Consider the following 21,543-nt stretch of genomic DNA (forward strand, 5'->3'; position numbering starts at 1 on the left):
AGCCCCACCTGAAGCGCTGGGCTCGGGATGCCGGTTTTCCGCCTCTGCGCTCTGCTCGGCCCCCATGGCCAGGGAAATCCCCGGCGGAGCAGGGAGGGCTGCGCTTGCCGGGCAAAGGCCTCTCTCGCTCCGCCGCTGCAGCGCCGCTTCTCTCTCTCTCGCCCGCCCGCCCGGAGCCGGCGCTTCCGCCTTCCCAGCCACCAGCCTCTTTCGGTTCCCGGGTCAGCCTCGCCCAGGCCGGGAGGCGGAGCGGAGGGCGAGGCAAACCCGGTGAGCTCAGCGGCGCTGGCTTAAAGGAGACATTCCTGGAGCCGCAGCTTTAAAGGCAGTTGGCCGGAAATCCCACCAGAGTAAATGCAGGCGCCGATCGGGTTGCTCGCTCTGAGAAATCATTCCCTCTGAATAAGCGTCTCCTGGCTCTTTCTGAGTGAAGGCGACGTCTGCTCGGGTGCAGCTTTTCTCAGGTCCTCCTCTTCCTTTCCCGCAGCTCCTCCCTTGACTCCCAGGCCGAGTTCTTCCCACGCAGCGGTCGAGGAAGCCGGCTGCCTTGCCAGGTAAGCCCCCCAAATCGGAGCAGAGTTGAGCCGAGCGCTTCGTGGCTTTCTTGGCCGTGGGAGCGCGTGGGGTTGCAGACCCGACTCTGCTTCACTGCTCCTCGGAACAAGAGAAGAAAGATCCGGATTCCAAAGGAGCTCTAGGATTCATGGTGGAGAAAACGGATTGGCAGTCTAGCCTGCAACCTGCAGCGCAAGACGCCCAGGAACGAGGCGTGTCCTCTTCGTGCTGCCTTTGGCAGATGCCGCCGTTTCCTCGAAGTCGGGATGGGGCATCTGTGGCCCTGCGGGGCCGGGGCGGTCCTGCCAACATGGCCAGTGGCAAGGGTCAAGGGGAGCTGTAGTCGAACAGCATCTGGAGCGCCTGGAGGTCTCCATCCCTGCTCTGGACCATAGTTTCCCACGGTGCAGTAGTTCTGATAGTCCATTCTGGGGACACCAAAACTCCAAGCAAGTCAGCTAACAGAACTTTATATTTTGATGAAGCTTGTTTTGTGCCTGGGCTCAGGCTTCTACCACACAAAGTCGTCTTTTAGTCACAGCCCTCTGCCCTAAAACAGCAAGTGAGAAGGCTATTATTAATACTAGAAGCCTGCACCCAAACATTAGCTGGTTGGCTCAACTTCATGTGCAAATTCAGGCCTCCACCCCTTTTTTGGACCTTGTAGCCCTCTTGGGGTTGCCAGGTCAAAATACAGCACTGGCAGAAGAAACCACAACAAGCAGATTAATCTCCACTCATGCAGTGAACAGAGTCAGGTTTCCTCCTCCTATCCCCAGTGTCCACACATTGAGTGTGGATGTCTGTAGGCTTCTGCCCAGGGGTGTAGACATAATTTCCACAGGAACTGAAACCCCAACTGCACAGGGTTCCAGCTTTCATAGAAACTGAAGAGATATGTGTGGACCTTTTCACATTTATCGTGTGTGCAGGGGAATGCAGTAGTCCAGTGCTCCCACCGGCAACTGTTCTTGGCAGTGAACTTCCACCCTTCCATCACCATGATTACTATTTGTATTTGCGTACCAGCCTTCCTCCCATCAGAGTCCAGGGGCGTGTATAACATCATTAAAATACAATAACTCAAAATATTAATTAAAAACCATGTGTCTGTTAAGAATCGGATTCTAGTTTAACTCAGCCCACAATACTGCATCATCTATGAGGTTTTGCCACAGCCCTCCTTCCTGGGCTCCTCTGTGCTTCCACTCCCCACAGTTTTCTTTGGTCCCTGCTTTTCAAGCACTCTGTCTCTTGTCCTGACCCAGACAAGGCCCTTCCTTCTCCCTGGGCGCATCATAGGGCTCCTCCCGTGCTTCAGCGTTCTTAAGTCAGTTAATGTTTCCGTGGCCCTTTTCCTCAAGCAGCAAGGGGGCTGGAGAAGCATTGCCCTTGCCTTTTGTGCAGCCCCACCCCCTGCTCTTGGTTTTTAGAAAGTAAGGGAGAGCATAATGTGGCTAAAATCAGGGCATGAAGCAGCCACCATTATCACCTCCAGACTCACCAGCATGGCCAGTGTCCAGGGATGGTGGGAATTGCTGTGTGAGCTTATGTATTTCAGGAGGGTCCCTCTCCCTTTCCCCTCATGAGACCCAGGCCTCTTTGTCTGCTTCTTTGTATCCCAAGACTTCTTACCACACCACAGCTACCTCTTGCCTGGGGCTTTAATTACAACCAAACTGACCAGTTCTCTTCCCTCATAGACTTTGTTCTGCAAACTGTTTTGCTCCTTGAGTACCTGAATATTCTGTGCCGGTTGTAACAGCTTAGCCAGTTCATGTCAGAGGTGTGATGCAGTACAAATTAATAATAGTCAATGGTGCTTAAGAAATAGATTCTTAGAATCATAGAACTGTAGAATTGGATGGAACCACGAGGGTCATCTAGTCCAACCACTTGCAATACAGAAATCTTTTGCCCAATGTGGCCCTGAGATTAAGAGAGTCATGCTCTACCAATTAAGCTGTGCATCATGGACACTGTACAAAAGTGGAAAGTGACAAACCCTGCCCATCAGTGAATGAATGAGCTTCAGAACAGGCACAAACTATAGTTCTCTTAGTGTTAAATAATTTTATGTAAAATGTTTTTGAACTGCACTTCATCTTTGCAAATATCAGGGCAGCACCCAATGGACATGACTTAAGCAATCACGCCAGAATAAAATGCAATACTACAAAAAATGAAATAAGTAAAACCAATTCTGAAACACTGAATGTAGGAGAACAGACATATAGGATGATGTCTATTTTAAACGCCTGGGCAAATTAAAAGGGTGTTACACAACTGGGGCACCACTCCTTTGTTGCTGCCTAATGCACCTCCTTTGGCAAAGGAACTCTAGGAAGGGTCTTTGTGGACATTCTTGGCCAGCCTGGGCAGATTGAAATAGGGAGAGGTATTTGGGTCTTAAGTCATTGAGGGTTTTAAGGTAAAGATGCCCACCTGGAACTGGGCTCTGAAGTGAATGGGTAACTAGTACAGCTCTTTGAGAATAATATGATGCCATCTAGCTGTGGCAGTTTGCATTCTGCCTGTTATATTCTGCATTGGTTGCGACTTCTGGGACATCTTCACAGGCAGCCGTATGTAAACACTGTGAAGCAACTGGGGGAGCATGGATCACTGTAGCCAAGCTATTCCTGTCCAGAAAATGGAACGCTGCTGCTAAAGGGTATGATCCTGGCTCAAGAAGTCTCCTCAGCTGTGCGCCTGCTTTTTCTGTGCAAGGCCATCTGGAATGGATGGCACACCCATTTCCTGGCCAGTGAGAAGCCCCCTCTGCTACTGTCTTGTCAGGATGTCTTACGGCTTTTCCCTCAACTTGTTAGTCCTTCAGATTCTTCAAGCGTTAGGAGAAATGCCATATAAATCACAGGATATTGTTCTTAGAATGACTTATTCAGCCATCACATTTCCCCCAGGAAAATTAAGTGTGATGTATTAATAATAATGTAATGTGTGATTCTGTCTCACACAGCAGGTAATTATGCTGTTTTTTAAAAGAAGGGTGTGGATCCCAGGCCGCCCCCCTTGCCCTCAGTGGATTTAACACAATCATATCTGTTATGGAGACACCCTTTAAGTCATATAAAGTTCTTTTCTTAGCTGTATGTGCTGAATTGCCCTGTGATAGAAATCTGTTGACACACCCAGTAATCTGACCCACCAGAAGGAAGTATTGCTTTATAATATGGAGCGGCTGGCTTGGATCTGGAGTCACTTCCTTTTCCTTTTCTGGCAGGGCTTTGGATCCGCTTAACTATGAAATATTCAAAACAAAAAAAATGTTTTCCTTCCAGTAGCACCTTAAAGACCAACTAAGTTAGTTCTTGGTATGAGCTTTCGTGTGCATGCACACTTCTTCAGATACGAAGAATCTGAAGAAGTGTGCATGCACACGAAAGCTCATACCAAGAACTAACTTAGTTGGTCTTTAAGGTGCTACTGGAAGGGGGAAAAAAATTTGTTTTGACTATGGCAGACCAACACGGCTACCTATCTGTAACTATGAAATATTGTTACTGTTAAAATAGTTAAGTATTATTATAGCTTTCTTCCTGGCAAGCAGAAATTCAACAAGCAAAGACTTCTCTGTCTTGAGGAAATGCATATCTATAGCTGTTTAAAAAGTGCCTGAGCCCTGCCAGAAAGTGTAGGAATGAAAATCACGGGAGACGAGTAGTAGGTGTCATGTGAGAGGCGTCTGCCGGGGAAGCCCCGGGAACTCTCTTTTATTGAATATTACAAACATTGCCACAGGTGTACTTGTGGCTGATTGGTTGATACAAACACAAAGAAACTCATTGCCTATTGGTTAATGCAAATGCAAGGTGGGAATTACATGTGAGGGGTGGGAATTACATGTGAACATTAATCACTGGTAGATTAAAGGCTGGGAAACGAGGTTGGGACTAGACAAGCATGAAACCTCATAATTAATTATATGGCATAAAACAATTACTAATGATTGATCATAACATGAAAGAATACAATAATCAAGTTCTATAGATGTGGTCAGCTATGCATGGAGTACAAGTCACCATGAACTTTAGGTGAACAGAGCGATGAGGGAATGTCTTGGTGTTTGGAGCAAGTTCGTACAGTGTGTGCAGGAACAGAGAGAAGATTATAAGCGAGACTTCCCAGAATGCAAGAGAAAAGAAGCAATACTTCCCATAGCAAGACTTCCCATAAGGCCACAGTTATGTGTAGAAAGAGATGCAATGCTTCCCTATAATGCAACAGTTATGTGCAGAGGGAAAACATATGTGCAGAAGGAAAACTTCCCTTTATCTCCCCCTTTTCTTTTTTGCGAGGCGTACTGGTTAAATAAGGCAAAAATATTTCGGGATTAGTGGTGTGCCAGCAAATGCCCAAAATAAGTTCGCCAGGGAGGATGGGACAGAAGATACTACGAGATACGTGGTTTGCCAACGCATGCTCGAAATAAATCTGCCCATATCTCCCCTTTGGTTTACTGTTGGTGTTGCCATTTCGCAAAATAAGCAGCAAGGATTTTATTGGGTGGCTGAGGGGGAGAGAGAAGCCGAGAGAAAAGACTTATGAGGCCAGGAATGCATTGGAGGAAGCAGCATAATAAAATCAACATGCAAATTATGACGATAGCATATTGAAAGAGATTACGAAGCCAAGTAAGGTTCGGCAACCAAGCGGTAAGCCACTGGGTGAAAAAATCCCAGAAAGCAGGAAAACCAACATCCTGTTTGATGTGATGTGTGAGATTTTGCAAATGAGAGATTTGTTTTTGAATAGCCTTAGAATTGTCAGTGATATTAAAGCAGCACATATTTTCCACTTGTTCGCATCCGTAATGATGGAGCATCAATAGATAATCGATAGCAGCGCGGTTCTGCAGGACGCCATGCTGGAGTTCACTCTGCTCTTTATTCAAAAGATGAAGGGCTTGTGATGTAAAGTTCAGAGCCTTTGCTGCGGAGCAAGCTAAAGAGTTAATATTCCTGCTATTTCGTACAGCCAATCCAGGAACTCCTAAAAGAGAGACAGCTAGAGAGAAATATTCAGATCTGCTAGGGAGAAAAACAAAATCGTTATAATCATTAGTCAATTGCACAGAGCGTCAATATCGAGAGCGGGACAAATGATGCTTTTTTGGTAAAATAATAGACATACGGCTTAAGCAGCAAGGTGTGCCATGGCTAATGTTTGCAGGAATGTAATTAAACGTGAAGCCTGGACACGACCAAAACCAGCCGTCAGGCAGCTCTGTGTATTTATATATATATGAAATATTTACATAATCAGAACAATTGAAGTTATCCTTGCCCATTTTCACACTGTTGGTTTTTGTGCAGTTCACCATACGGGCACAAGTAACATTAAAGGAAGCCACGTACGGGGTCATGGAATTGGCTGCGTAGAGAAATGATGCAAAACTTTAACAGCAGCTGCCAGCTCAGAATGCTGGGCAAACTTCTGTGGAAGAATGTAGAGGCTGTGCCATTTATCATTTTGTTGCCATGCAACGACCCCCCTGGAGGGGGCTCCATTAATAAACACAGTAAGGGCATCCAACAGGACAGGGCTACTGCACTATGCTTAAATTCACTTTCAAAAACTACATATTGAGCAGCAAATAAAAGCATTTGGTTGGCTGCCAAATTTGGATTGGCTCCGGCAAGCAAGGACATGGCATGGCTCTGGTTGCCAATTTCCGCACAGGATTGAATCGTCTGAGCCGGATCGTATTTAGGACGGTTAATGATTGACTGCAAAGCCTTCTTACAGTCGGTGTTTGCATTTTCAAAAGCCAATTTTTTCATCAGTTCATTCTGGGCGGTAGTATTATCAACCTGCCTGGTGACTGCTTCTTTCAATCTATCTATAAATTGATGGTAGGGCTCTGAATGCTGTTGTTTAATATTAACAAAAGAGCTAATAGGGAAAGCAGAAGGCAATTCCCCAGCCCACACAGATTCCTCCTCTAAGGACAGAATTCCTTTCTTCCTAGCCAGAGAAAGTGAGGTGCGCACAGCTCCTGTAGGAGAGCACGCAGGGGTTGTGGCAGGCAAAGCAGGCAAAGGAGGAAAGGGAGGGGTGGATGGGTTTGTGGGCTGAGGTGTAGGGAGGGGTTGGCAAGGTTGCAATGGAGGCAAAGGAGGGGGGGGGATTGTCTGCTACAGCCAGAAGGGCAGGGGCCGAAGGAGACGCCTGGGGTCCTAATTTAGCAACGGCAGCTGCACATTTCTGCCAGGTGAGCAGACAATGAATTGGAGCCCTCGGTTCTGCAAAGAGGGTCTTCCCGATCTTTTGCCAAGTCTCTACCTCAAGAGACCCCCTTTCAGGGTAGGAGGGAAATTGGCAAGCGATCTCACAAAGCAGTTCTTCAATTTCTTTTAAGGAAACATGAACACCCACAACACGCTGCCTAACTAGAGAAAAAAGTTCCCTGGCATGCTCTTTCTGCATTCGAGTCAAATCGCCCCCCATACTCACGAAGTAGCGCGCTGAGACTTTTCCAGTCGAGTGAAGTTCAGGGGCTAGGCTGCGTAAGGGATCTGGCACGTCGGGGTCACCAGATGTAGGAATGAAAATCACGGGAGACGAGTAGTAGGTGTCATGTGAGAGGCGTCTGCCGGGGAAGCCCTGGGAACTCTCTTTTATTGAATATTACAAACATTGCCACAGGTGTACTTGTGGCTGATTGGTTGATACAAACACAAAGAAACTCATTGCCTATTGGTTAATGCAAATGCAAGGTGGGAATTACATGTGACGGGTGGGAATTACATGTGAACATTAATCACTGGTAGATTAAAGGCTGGGAAACGAGGTTGGGACTAGACAAGCATGAAACCTCATAATTAATTATATGGCATAAAACAATTACTAATGATTGATCATAACATGAAAGAATACAATAATCAAGTTCTATAGATGTGGTCAGCTATGCATGGAGTACAAGTCACCATGAACTTTAGGTGAACGGAGCGATGAGGGAATGTCTTGGTGTTTGGAGCAAGTTCGTACAGTGTGTGCAGGAACAGAGAGAAGATTATAAGTGAGACTTCCCAGAATGCAAGAGAAAAGAAGCAATACTTCCCATAGCAAGACTTCCCATAAGGCCACAGTTATGTGCAGAAAGAGATGCAATGCTTCCCTATAATGCAACAGTTATGTGCAGAGGGAAAACATATGTGCAGAAGGAAAACTTCCCTTTAAGAAAGGAATATGGGAAAGGAGTACAGAAATGTTTTAATTAAGAAGTTTAAAACTCCATCTGACTTGGATACTTGTTTTGTAAGGGCGCTTGGTGGGATGGGCCTGGGAGGAGAGGAGCGGGAGAGAGCAGGGGGAGGCCCAGTTACAGGGGTTCTAAGTAGGGGGAGGTATGGTGAGGCAGGAGGGGCAGGCTGGGTGGGGGGGGCACACAGCCCAGGCAGTTAGTGACGGTGCCGTGTGCCAGCCCCTCCTCCAACCTGGGGCAGCCCTCAGGTCTGCGACTGCTGCTGTTGAGCGCCAGGGCAGCCCAGAATAAAATCTCCCTCATCCATGATCTGATTACAGATGGGGAGGCTGATCTGGCATGTATCACATGTGCCCACCTGTGTGAGTGTCTGGAGGCGGTTGGAGGATGGATGGCGGCTAACTGATTGAGGTTGAATCCTGACAAGACAGAAGTTTTTGGTGGGGCAGGTGTGGAGGACTCCCTGGTCCTGTGCCCCTGAAGGACCAGGTATGCAGCCTGGGAGTCATTCTGGACTCACAGCTGTCCATGGAGGCGCAGGTCAGTTCTGTGTCCAAGGCAGCTGTTTACCAGCTCCATCTAGTACGCAGGCTGAGACCCTACCTGCCCACATACTGTCTCACCAGAGTGGTGCATGCTCTAGTTATCGCCCGCTTGGACTACGGCAATGCACTCTATGTGGGGCTACCTTTGAAGGTGACCCGGAAACTACAACTAATCCAGAATGCGGCAGCTGGACTGGTGACTGAGAGTGGCCACCAAGACCATATAACACCGGTCCAAAAAATCTTCAGTGGCTCCTAGTGCGTTTCTGAGCACAATTCAAAGTGTTGGTGCTGATCTTTAAAGCCTATTTACTCCTGCCTCCAGTGTCCACCTTCTCTTCCTTTGTCTCTCTTGTGCTGATTTACAGATTCTAAGCTCCTCAGTGCAGAGGTCTATCCTGCTATATTATGTAAAGCATCGTGCAGATTGAGGATGGTAGAAAAATAAGCAAATAAGCTTATAAAATAAGCAAATAAGCAAATAAATGTTATGTAGCCTAAATCAAGTGTAACAATTGCTCACGTACAAGTGTGCCCAGGAGTTCTCTCCTTTCTTTTCTCATACTCCAAGTCCATAAGAAAGGTTTCAGGAGCTTGGGTGAACCACAGTTTTCTGTGACATTCAAACTGGGAAACTCTGGTTTATTCTCTACTATAAACCTGCATATAATCCAGGATAAATGAAAGCATCATATCTGAACTGGGCCTGCATCACTTCATCACTCGCTCCAGTGACTTACCATATTTTTCACTCTATAAGATGCACCAGACCATAAGACGCACCTAGTTTTTGGAGGAGGAAAACAAGAAAAAAATATTCTGAATCTCAGAAGCCAGAACAACAAGAGGGATCGCTGCACAGCAAAAGCAGTGATCCCTCTTGCTGTTCTGGCTTCTGGGATAGCTGCGCAGCCTGCATTTGCTCCATAAGACGCACACACATTTCCCCTTACTTTTTAGGAGGGAAAAAGCGAGTCTTATAGAGCAAAAAATACGGTAATTTCTGTATGCCGGGCTGTTGAGAAAGACATTAGATGAAGACATTAGATGAACTCTCACCTGAACTACGTGGGAGATGATGATAAATTATGATAAGGATTCCCCCCCCCCCCGAAAAATATGTATGAGGCTGGAACAAAGGAATTTGCTTCACAAACAAGGCGCAGGATACAACAAAATATTAAAGGTACTGAATGTTCCTAGAGACTTTGGATGCTTCAAGTGGGGAAAGACCTTGAAGCATCTTTTTTTTGAGCTATTTCAATTGTTTTTGTTTGATTTGCTCATTGCAAATAGCAGAAAGTCTGTAAATTTTGATAATAAACCCAATTTGCAATGGGGGTTGAATGATTTCAATTGCAACTGTAGTGCAAAGCACCCTAAGATTGCAACTCGCATTTCTCCCCCAATCCTCTCAAGCTCTCCCTTTACCTCCTAACTAAGGTTGCCATCTTTCCTCTGGCCCTGCGCTTGTGCCTTTAAATGTATAACGTAGATGTACATTAAATGTATATAACGTTTTAGCACTCCTTAAAGTAACATGGGCAAGAGGGCAATTCACAGTATTTTAGTACATAAACCAACTGAAGGAAGCCTTTCTGGCAAGCTCTCTTTGGGAAAGTGGATTTTCACAGGAAATCCAGCTACTTTGGTGAAATCTGCCTTGGATCTAGGAAAGAAGGAAGGAGAGGGCCCAAACACATCCTTACATTCTCGCCCCCACCTGTGCTCTGAAGACTGCGCAAATACCACCTATGTGGTGTGAGTCACACATCCCTGAGGTGGTGGTGGTGTTGGTATCTGACTCACACCTGAGCAGAATGGATGGGACAGGAGGCAAGACCTTCAATGGAGGGGACTTCCGGAGGCGGCGCGAACGGCAATGGCGGTCCTCTTCCTTCTGTGAAGGGGAAGCTCCGCGGAAAACGGGTCGTCCGCTACGGTGAAGCGGAGACCCGCGTTGGAAACCCACAGGCAGCAAGAGCCTGTGGTCCTGGGACTCGGCGGGCGCCAGAAGCGGCTCCCGAAACGCAGAAGGAACCCCGTAAGGGGCTCCGGAATGTGGAAGGGGTATCGCGGCGCTGTGAGTCGATTGCTATTCCTGCGGAGTGAAGCCGCACAGCCGCTGTCGGTGAGCGCTGACCTTTTTTCCTGGAAAGATTTGATCCAAAAGCAACAACCCGTGAGTAAGAGGGGACTACAAAAAATTCGAGCTTAAATTACTATTAAATTTGGCTGAAAGCGGAGAGATGCAAACAGGAAGTCCATCTTCCGCTGCTGCTTAAACATCAAAGCAAAAGATCTGGATGTTTGGAGCCTTTGAAGAGGCATTAAAAGAAAGATTGATCTGTGCATTCATTGAAACTGCTTCTGTGTAAAGTGAAGACCTAATTTAATTCCGTGATTTATCTGTTATATGGACTGTGCTAAACTTCTTCTTTTGGAATTACATTTTCTACTGAGAAACCCAGGTATTGGGACTGCCTGAATAATAGAACTGTCAGACTGCAGACTTTGATACTTTGTAATTGGGACTGGCTACAATCTGAGTGTTTATGGACTTGATATTTTGAAACACCACTTTGGCACTTGTCAGAGACAAAGTAATGCTTTTTAAACCAACTCTGCTAAATACAATTTAACTGAAGGTTCCTGGAAACAAAATCGGATTTTATTGACTTTTATTGACTTGGCTTCTTCCCTTAAGACATTATGAGCTCCCTCTAGAGGATTTTGGACTTATAGATGTGACTTAACTTTACTTTCTCTTTCCCTTCCTCCATTTGACTGTTTACTCTCTGGGCTGTTTTATTCCCATGGGAACAACTCAGTTTGACCTTGACTGCTAGACAAAATTGGTATGAGTGGCGCAAGAAAAAAAGAGGCCAGAGTTAGAACCAGACAAACAACTTTAGCCTTAGCCTCACAGGCACGCAGATCTTCTGTGCCTACTCTGCCGTTGGCAGGGGAAGAAGAAACTGAGCAATTACAGGGGGAAGATATGGCTGCAGGAGCATTGGGTTCAACTCTAGAGAAAATCCTGGAAAAACTGGAAACTTTGGACAAGAAAGTAGATGAACAAACGGCCAAGATTGATCAAAATGCAGCCTGTTTAAACAAAATAACTGAACAAGTGGCCCTGAATGTACAAGCAATTGGACAGTTATCTGAAGCTACTGCAGAAAACCGTAAATTGGCTGAGGCAACTAGCCAAAAAGTTGAAAATTTAGAACAAGAGGTAAAGCCACTGCACAAACAAGTTGGTGAGCAACAGATGTATTTGTCTATGATAGAACTGCGGAACCGGGAAAATAACTTAAGATTGAGGTCGATACCAGAACTTGAACAAGGAAACTTAATTGAGTTCCTGACCAAAGAATTTTCTAAATTTTGGCCTCTAGAAGAGGAAAAGGATTTCAAAATTGTGTCGGCCTTCAGACTTGGAAAGTTTGCGAAGAAAGATAAGCCCAGAGATTGCTTGATAACCCTGAGATCAAAGGAGGAAAGAGATAAAATACTAGGCTTACACTACGAAAAGTCACTGGACATTTTGGATAAAAGAGCTGAACTTTACAAAGATATTCCGAAACAACTTCTGGACCTTAGATCTACCTATCTGGAATTGGTTAAATTGTTGAGGAGCAATTCAATCATCTTCAGGTGGGAATTTCCTCAGGGTCTAGCCTTTACCTTCAGAGGGAAGAAGGTTAAAATTAAAACAGCTGAAGATAGAGACAAATTTTTGATTGCTTACAGAGAGGACCTTCAAAAAGGGATTGAAATACTCCCGAGGCCTGGACCATCAGCCGCATCCCCACCTTCGGAACCTGAAGATCCAGAGAGAAAGATACCACCACCAGAGCAATAACAGATTTATTCAGGATGTCTCTGCAACTTTTGAAATTGTATGAATGTTAAGAAGGATGCCAGAGTATAAACAACTTGGCACCATTAAGCTAGATGAAGTGAAATATGAAGATAAGCTAAATTTAAGAAAAGATAAAGTTTTGGAAATTTTAGGTTATATTTAAATTTTTAAGATTTGAATAAAGGATATCTAAATTAGAGATACAACATTGGAAAATTAGATAATATTAATAGAAACAAGGGGATAAATTTGCTGGATAAAATTTTATAGTCAGGAATGCAGGAGCGGGAGATGTGAGGGAGTCCAAAAAAGTTAAGAAAATTATGCTAAGAGATGTGTTATATTGTACTCTTTATTGGTATTGTAATTAAAATAAAAACTGTTAATAAATATTTTTTAAAAAAGAGACCTTCAATGGAGTCCTGGTTCAATGAAGCAGGAGACCTTCCAGAATGTCCAAGAGCTACTAAAATTACAATAAAACCTGCAAGAATCTGACACTGAGCAGCTGGGTAATTGATACAGATCAGCTGTAATTGCTTGGTTTAATTTTTTTTAAGACAAATTTTTTATTATTGTTGGTTTTTTTAATGCAAATGCACATCCAAAAACTAGTAAACACTTATCCAGCATTCAACATTCAGACATATTACTTTATGTAACCTTTCCACTGAGAATATTGAGCAGTTGGTACGAGATCTTGATTTTTGGTCATTAACCTAGTAAAAGAAAGGGGTCCACGTTCCATGGAAGGTGTCTCTATTTGTTAAGCCTGTAATTGTCCTCCTGTGTCTGGTGAGACGCTCAGACATTGCTGTATCCCAGATAATATTTTCGCATATGTTCATGGGTTTTTCAGTCTGGTTCTTCCATTGCTGAGCTAAATTGTTTAATTAGTTTAATAAATTAAACTCATTGCAAATTGTTTAATTAGTTTAATAACATTAATAATAAAATGCCACAAAAATGTCTTTCCCAAATTGGTCTCTGCAGCCACAACAAGTTCTGTAACCTTCCAGCAGTTTGACTTTACCCCCAAAGGTGCAGCTCCTCCATTGTCTCTCAAGACAGATGGATGCCAATTCTCAATGTATTTAATTGCCACAAACCTGGTGGGAGCCAGACCTAGCAGACTCCAGTTTCTGATAGTCTTGTAAAAATTGTGGGTCTCAAATGCAGAAAAGCTTCAGAAATCTTGAAATATGTTATTTGAGAGTGTCAGGACATTAAAATACAATCAGAAGCAAAGCTGGAAGAGTTACATGTTTTATGCTACTGTGAGGATAAGAGCCCCTTCATTATATCCCCTTTCCTTCACTATTCTCACTATCCTTCCCCTCCTTTTTCATCCCTTCACTCATTGTAAGGATGATTCTAATTTTTTTGAAAGACTAGTGGCTCATATCTAGGTTGCCTACCCAGAAAAGAAAAAGTGGCATGGGAAAGAGAATGTGTTTAATTTGCCTTTTTTCTTAAGCCTTAAACAAATATGCTCATCATGTTTTCAACCATATGTTAGATGTAATGTACATCGGGTGCAATAAATAAGAGATTACAAATGTAACTATACCTAGGGAAATGATATAAGAGGACAGTTCCAAATTGTTCATCTGTTCCCGAGCCCTGTAAGAGACATTCATAGGATTACACCGTTATTCCATGTGCCAGACTCTTTGAGCCAACACAGCTTCTTTCTTAGCCACAGATCACTGGGGTGTGAGTGTTGTTCGCTTAGAGGGAAGTGCAGAGGTTCTGTGCCCTTTAAGTGCAGTGTTGAGGCATGTGGAAACTCGCATGCATAGAGGGTTCTCCCTATTTTGTACATTCAATGTCCCAAATAAACTACTGGTTTGAGAGTAGGAATGTCTTGCATAAAAATCCCCCAAGAAGCAGATATCTGAGAAACTTATGTATACCTCTTGATTTGCAACAAATGAAGCCTGTTGTTTTTCATGAGCTACGTGAAAGGCAAAGTGCTACTGCACACAATGCATAGTTGAGCTGTGGAATTCACTCCCAAAGGGTATGATGGCCATCAACTTGGGGTGCCTTTAAAAGAAGATTAAAGAACTACCAATGGCTACAAAACCTGAGGGTGATGTTCTGTCTCCAGTGTCAGAGGCAGTATTCCTCTGAATAGCAGTTGCTTAGAATCACAAGTGAGGAGACGGCTGCTGTTGCACTTGAGGCCTCATAAGCGTCTGACCACCTTGAGAGCAGGGTGCTGGACTCAGTGGGCCTTTGATTTTATCCAGCAGCACATTGACCTGTGTGCATCCTTTTTCTACTCTTAACATTAATTTTGTTGTTTTAGTTCACATACCTGCTTTCAAGGCTGTATGGGGTGCAAGGGGAAGTGTTGTGCTCCTTCTGGAGTCCCCACCCTGCACTCAGCTCTCACCTGTTGGCTCCTAGAAGCTGTCAGCATGCGACAACGGCCACACCCTGGGAATAGCTTCAACTGGCCAGCTAAACCAGGTGAGGGTAGCCAACGGGTCTCAAACCCTCGGTGAGTTAGGAACTTCCCCTGCATGGGAAGACCGGCTCTGGCGGATTGAGCAGACCAGACCAATAGTGGGTCTAACCATCAAGAAGGCAGTTTCTGCACATGCTGTAGAGGGAAGTGAGGAGCATCCACCTGAAAAGGTGGCCCATCTAAGAGAAGGAAAACTCTGACCCTAAACATTCACTCTCTTGTGGGATATCTTGTGGGAGAGGGGGGTGTCGCCTGGGCAGCCCAGGACCTCCACACTCACTGCCCAGCCTGGCGCCCTGGGGAGGTCACACAGCCGTTGGACTTCACCCCTGGAGGCGCACTCTGTTGTCTTTCAAGACAGATGGATGCCAACAAACGTCCTTTTAATTGGTTTGAAAAATTAATTATACGTGAGTATTAATGGAAATGAGAATTTATTTTTGTTTGTGGCATTAAACAGTAAGATATTATCTCATCATTTTTTCACTAGAACAAATGCAAACACCACAGCTTTCTTAACATTGCTGTACCCTGAGTTTTACTCACCCTGATGGTAACAAAAGATCTGTAAGGAGTCTGTCACAGCTAAGGGAAAGAGATGCCCATCCGGATTGCATGGTGCTCCGCTTGCCTCTTTGCCATGGCCTTTTATACCTTGCCAAAGCCATCCCAAAATGAAGTGTGTTCCACGGAGAAGATGGAGAACATCACTATTGACATCAAAGCAGCCTTTTCCAAAGGCATCCGGGGGGAAGATCCAATCCATGCTTCATCTTGGGAAGCCTGTGTGGATGTCTGCTGCTTGGGTGCAGGTAAAAACGGTGCTCTTTAGGTGCATCTACATTATAGGCTTAAATTGGTTTGACAGCCAGTCATTTCCCCACTCTAGGAAACCCTGAGAACTATTGTCCTGTGTGTGAATTATAGAATTCTCAGCACTTACACCAAACTACAGTTCCCAGAATTGAGGGAGGGGTGATTATGGGGATCCATGACAGCTATAGCTGGCATAAAATCAGTCTATGTTTATCATATGTGTCACTTGACTGCACTTGAAATGAGCTGGGATGGACTGAGTTGGAGCTTGCAATCAGTTGTGGGAGCTCAGATATGGCTAGTGCTTTCCTTCTAATCCCCTCTCCAAATGTGACTTCTCCCCACCCCTCCTTCAGTCCCATGTTTCCAGCCACGTGCAGCTATATGTCAAGAGCATCTATATCTCTGGAAATCATGAAGTATAGAAAATTTAATGTTGAGTATATTCAAGAAGAGGGCTTAGAGTCTTGCTTTAATCTGCCCCCCCCCCTAATAGTTTTTCCATGATGCTTACCAGACCGCACCCTGAGCCCCCCTGCCCTGGAGCTACGTCCCACTTCCGGACCCCAATGTTTCAATCCTTTTCTGACAGGCTTTGTCCCTTCAGTCTCAGGTTTAAGACTCAGGAGACCTGCCCACTCTAACCCTCATCTTGGCTGGTAGTCTCACCACCTAGCTTTTTTAAAGCAGCTATGTCTGGCACACATGGGGAACAGATGCTCCCAGAGTTCACATTCATGCTGCTTTTAGAAAGCCAAGTTCACAGCTGCTGACTAGGATGAATCATAGAATAATATAATTATGGAGTTGGAAGGGACCCAAGGGTCCTCTAGTCCAGCCCCTTTCAATGCAGGACTCTCAACTAAAGCATCCATGACAGATAGTCATCCAAGCTCTGCTTAAAAACCTCCCAGGAAGGAGAGTCCACCATCTCTAATGGGAGTGTTACACTGCCAAATAGCTCTTACTGTCAGAAAGGCTTCCAAATGTTTAGGCTCTTTTCTTGAGGCCATTGGTCCTACCCACCAGAGCAGCAGAAAACAAGCATGCTCCCTCTTCCATGTGAAAGCCCTTCAGATATCTGAAGATGGCTACCGTATCTCCTCTCAGTCTCCTCTTTTCCAGGCTAACCATGCCAACTCCCTCAAGGCTTGGTTTCCAGACCTTTGATTATCTTGGTTGCCCTCCTCTGCACACGTTCCAGCTTGTTGACATCATTAAATTGTGACGCCCACAATTTGTGATTGTCATCTAGTCCAATCCCCTGCAATGCAGGAATGGATTGGTGAGTGCATAGCTAGTAACAGTGGAGTCTTTTCCTTCTCAGTATGGGACAGAGCCGGCTGCTGGTGTGGTTTTTCAACCTAATCTACCTCACAGCATATATGAGTGTACAGAATGGGAGAAAAAGCACAGGTTGCCTGGTACTCCAGAAGGAGGGTGGGATAAAAATGTCACAAAATAAGTTGAAAGGTTAATGAACCAGTTCCTCTGAGTTTTTTCAGCCTCTCTGCCCAGAGGCAGATTTGGGGCAGCACTGAGCCAAGGGGGGCTCTGCAGGATACTGCAACCATGACATAGTGCACAGAATGGAAGGCGAGAGGCAGGTGGCACCATTTTGGGGTTTGCACAGAGCACCACTGAAATTTTAAAGACCAGAGTCTGCCCTGTCTGTGACTCAAGTTCAGAGAGGGCACTGGGGAGGAGAATGAGAGTGGTACCCATTGCTAGTCCTCCTCAGAGTAGACCCATCAAAATTAAGGGCCATGACAAACTTAGTTTCATTAATTTCAGTGGGTCTACATTGAATTGAACTTGGCTGGATGCAACTCTGAATCTCCAACTAACATTGGGCTGTCCTAAACTCTGGCACTTCTGGAGCCTGACAAAGGTCTGGAATTCTTCTCATAGTGAGTGTGACGTCATGACTGGGCTATACCACTTCAGAATGAGGGGAGCTCCACCATATGAAAAAAATAATTATTCATATAGAAACTAGCCTATCAGGTAGAAAGCTAGGCTAATAATGACACTGACTAGCTAGCTAGTCACACACACATGAACGAACAAACTCTGGAATGGTACAGCCCAGAAACAGGTTTCCCACCCAAGTGGGAACTAAGCCAGCAAGGCGGAATATTGAGGACTATTCCACTCTAGATTGAGATGTCTTATCATAAATATATCAGATATAAAGTCTCTCCAGTGTTACAGTATATTTAGGTTGTGTGTTTGTGTGTGTGTTTTCCAGACAGCAAGAAGTGCAACTATGTGGTCTTTAATACCAGGAGCAAAGGAAATTACACAAATTGCTACCTGTTCTATTATCCCACTAATGAAACCTTCCTGGTGAGACAAGTGTCAGGACTGGTGACTTACCGAATGATAAAAGGTAAACAATGATTTTTAAAAAGAAAAAGTGTTGATTGACAGTGGAAGATTTTCTTGCTTCATGTTGCTGTTTTATTATTGACTGTTTTATTCAAAGTGTTGGTGTTGACCTTTAAAGCCCTAAATGGCCTCAGCCCAATATACCTGAAGGAGCATCTCCACCCCCATCGTTCAGCCCGGACACTGAGGTCCACCTCCGAGGGCCTTCTGGCGGTTCCCTCACTGCGAGATGTGAGGTTACAGGGAACCAGGCAGAGGGCCTTCTTGGTAGTGGTGCCCACCCTGTGGAATGCCCTCCCATCAGACGTCAAGGAAATAAACAACTATCTGACTTTTAGAAGACCTCTGAAGGCAGCCCTATTTAGGGAAGTTTTTAATGTTTGATGTTTTTATTATATTTTCAGATATGCTGTAAGTTGCCCAGGGTGGCTGGGGAAACCCAGCCAGATGGGTGCAGTATAGATAATGAAGTTGTGGTGGTGGTGGTTATAATAATAATAATAATTTTTATTATTTATACCCTTCCCATCTGGCTGGGTTTCCCCAGCTACTCTGGGCAGCTCCCAGCAGAACACTTAAAAACAGAATAAAACTTCAAATATTAAAACTTCCCTAAACAGGGTTATGTTGATATTATGATAAATTTTGATTTTATTATGTATTGCAATCTGTTAAACTGAATCTGTCAAAGATTCTTTAGCTGTGATTTCTGCACTGTAGGGGGTTCAACTAAATGATCCTTGGGATCCCTCCAAAACCCACAGTTATATGATTCTAAGATCAAGTAAGTGTTGTGGTGTGTTCTTGTTTTAGCCAGACCATTGGCAGACAACACAGCTTCACCATACCAATAGGGATGTTCCACAGATTGTACAGTTTGTGCATTGTAGTGTTGTGTTAGAGCATCTAAGCATACTTGGTCCTAGGAAAGTTTACTCTTAAGTAACTTCCACCAGATTTAATAAGGCTTACTCTCAAGCAAGTGTGCATAGGATTGTAGCCCTCCCAGGAGGCAAATCCCATTGAACTGAAGGCATGTCTAAACTATACATGAGAGCTAGTTTTGAACTTTTTGACAGTAATGGTTCCCCAGCAAGGGATTCTGGAAATTGTAGTTCCGTATAGGATTCTGAGTAATAATAATAATAATAATTCCCAACATTCCTGCAGAATCTGCAATCTCTAGGGTTCTTTGTAAGCAGAATCAGAATGTGTGTCTCCTCTACTGGGGTGCAGGATAGTGATTCTAAAATAAATTAAGGGCTCTTCACCCTTAATTTGTATTTGTGTGGGGACTTGCTTGTTGAGAGTATTAACAAATAATAATATACCTCCTTTCTTCCTTTTTAGATGCAAAGGTCCCCATGCCAACTCCTCCTTCAGTTCAGCTCTCCCACCCAGCTGTGAATGGGAAGTCTGGGTCCGCACTGGCTGCTGTGTTCAATCCTCACAGCCCAACAAGCCCTCTGCATGGGTCAGGTCCTTTGCAAAAGCCAATTCCCCCAAAGAGTGTGGGAATATTGAACCACATAGATGATAAACACATAGATGAGATGGATGGACACTCCCAGCATCCACAAAGCAGAAGGGCAAATGGTTCAAAGAGCTTGGGTTCTTCAACAGTGCCTGAACTCAAGAGTTTGTTGTCCCCAAGTACTCCAAATGCTATTGAGCCTGGTATTCCCACTGCACAGCCCACAGTTAAGTCACCTACTATTACCAATGGCACCCAGCCTGGTACTATAATTCCTCACGTGTCTCCTAGAAAGGCAACAACCACTAGGTCTACTACAGCTTATCATAAGAATGCACCTTGGGCAACTACAAATCTAAGAAGAAGTACCACTGTTCCCAACCCATCTACCTCTGCTGGATCTAGTTCTGGTAGCCTCAGCCCACTGCTTATGAAGATTTCTTCTGCTTCTTTACATGATGTCCATCTTGGCAATGGGCAACAAGGCTTGAAAGGCGATATGCTTAATGGAGAGTCCAGCAAGGAACATTCCCCTCACTTTGGTGACAAAAGCATACTTACAGCTGCCTTGCTTTTGGGGGTTGTCTTCTTTCTCTTAGTTACAGTGCTGGTGGGTAGAAAGATGCTTGAATCTCTTCAGAGAAGGCGTTACACTAAGCTAGACTACTTGATCAATGGCATGTATGCGAACATGTGACAGAGGAAAAACATGAAGAAGTACATTAGTGGTAAATTTGGAAGCTTTATAGATGGATTGGATTTGTCACAGCAGAGAACATGTTATCTTTCCTACAAGGTCAAGTTTAAATGTTTCAGTTCCCTCACAAATGGAGTTCTCATGTGGTATCTTTGCTTGTTTGCGGTGTGTATCATGTGTTGGTTGCATATCGAATCCCCTGCTTTCTGCAACAAGAAGTCTGGGATAGTTTGGCATTCTGTCCCACTTGCATAATAAGGGCAACATTTACACTTAGCCAGATCAGTTTGTGCAGCAGCCAGACTGACAACCTCTTTCTCTGAATGGTTGAGAATATGGCATGCAGGAAGGGGGTAATCAGTCTGCCCAAAAAGAGTGGTGATGTTAGACATTACAGAAACAGAAGGCAGAACTTAGTTTAAATACTGTCTGTGTCTGACTGTATTTCCACACACAGTAAAAAATCAACACAAACATCTGTGTGATTGGAGACAAGATGCCACACAGCACACAAGAGGCTTTCAGAGCAAACCATTTTCCATTTCGCTTCTCACACAAAGTGCTAAGTATAACACTTAGACCAGGCTTCAGTCAAAATGGGGCAGAGCAAAATGTTAAAAGAAACACGGGGCCTCTGCTAAGAACGGGGACTCCCTGCCATGTTCCTTGTGACCTCATTGCATTGGGCGGTAGGGCCAGTGGAGCACGCAGTACAGTGAGGTCAATTATGGAGAACTTGAAACGAGTATCCCATTTTAGCAGCAGCCCCACATTAATAGCATATAGCTCTGCCATGAGGGTTTTCTTATGGGAAATATTGCATCATCATTTGCTGTAACAATTAATTTTGAAAAAATAAACCCAAACACAATTTAGATAACATTTCCCCCTTTAAAAACATTGTTTGGTCACTTGAAGACTATAGCCTACAGCTGCTTCAATGTATTTTGTAATTAGATTAAAACAAATCATATTTGGATTTTCTAAACGGTTTATTGCTGTTTCTGTATGTTTTAAACATAATCATCTGCTCAAATTCTTGGTACAGATACTTTCTCTGGACATTTTGATTCATTAGTCTGCAATTCCTGATATCCAACCTAAATCTGCTGCTCTACTATTTGAATTCATTGCTGCTTCTCTGTCTACCACTAGATCGGCCAAAATCAGCTTTTCACAGCAATATAGATAAGTGTTAGCTAATGCTTGCAGGAACACCACCACCCCCATATTCTGCTACTGAATGTGAGTTTTTTTTCCACTTTACATTTGCTTACAGATACAGTGGTACCTCGGGTTAAGTACTTAATTCGTTCCGGAGGTCCGTTCTTAACCTGAAACTGTTCTTAACCTGAAGCACCACCTTAGCTAATGGGGCCTCCTGCTGCCGCTGCGCCGCCGGAGCACAATTTCTGTTCTCATCCTGAAGCAAAGTTCTTAACCTGAAGCACTAATTCTGGGTTAGCGGAGTCTGTAACCTGAAGCATATGTAA

At 44.4% G+C, this 21,543-nt stretch overlaps 2 protein-coding genes across 5 annotated transcripts in view; one reads left to right on the forward strand and one right to left on the reverse strand.

Moving 5' to 3' along the window:
* Positions 1-187, reverse strand: part of BORCS5 (BLOC-1 related complex subunit 5) — a 43,649-nt gene extending 43,462 nt beyond the window's left edge. The window contains exon 1 of the mRNA XM_083738984.1: positions 9-187. Within this exon, the coding sequence (XP_083595110.1) occupies positions 9-66 (58 nt within the window). The 5' untranslated portion in view covers positions 67-187. The remainder of the gene's footprint in view (positions 1-8) is intronic.
* MANSC1 (MANSC domain containing 1) lies at positions 107-21,038 on the forward strand. 4 transcript variants are annotated; one of them, XM_083738903.1, is made up of 4 exons: positions 107-554; positions 15,163-15,484; positions 17,740-17,880; positions 19,230-21,038. In XM_083738903.1, exons 2-4 carry the CDS (start codon positions 15,271-15,273, stop codon positions 20,048-20,050), a joined length of 1,176 nt encoding a protein of 391 aa, XP_083595029.1. In that variant the 5' UTR covers positions 107-554; positions 15,163-15,270; the 3' UTR covers positions 20,051-21,038. The 4 variants fall into 4 exon arrangements, with proteins under 4 accessions (XP_083595029.1, XP_083595030.1, XP_083595032.1 ...); XM_083738904.1 differs by lacking the exon at positions 107-554 and adding an exon at positions 14,596-14,842; XM_083738906.1 differs by lacking the exon at positions 107-554 and having other exon boundaries at positions 15,163-16,773.
* Positions 21,039-21,543: the final 505 nt, after the last annotated feature.

Source organism: Podarcis gaigeae, assembly GCF_964106915.1.
Source record: "Podarcis gaigeae genome assembly, chromosome: 5".
Taxonomy (NCBI): domain Eukaryota; kingdom Metazoa; phylum Chordata; class Lepidosauria; order Squamata; family Lacertidae; genus Podarcis; species Podarcis gaigeae.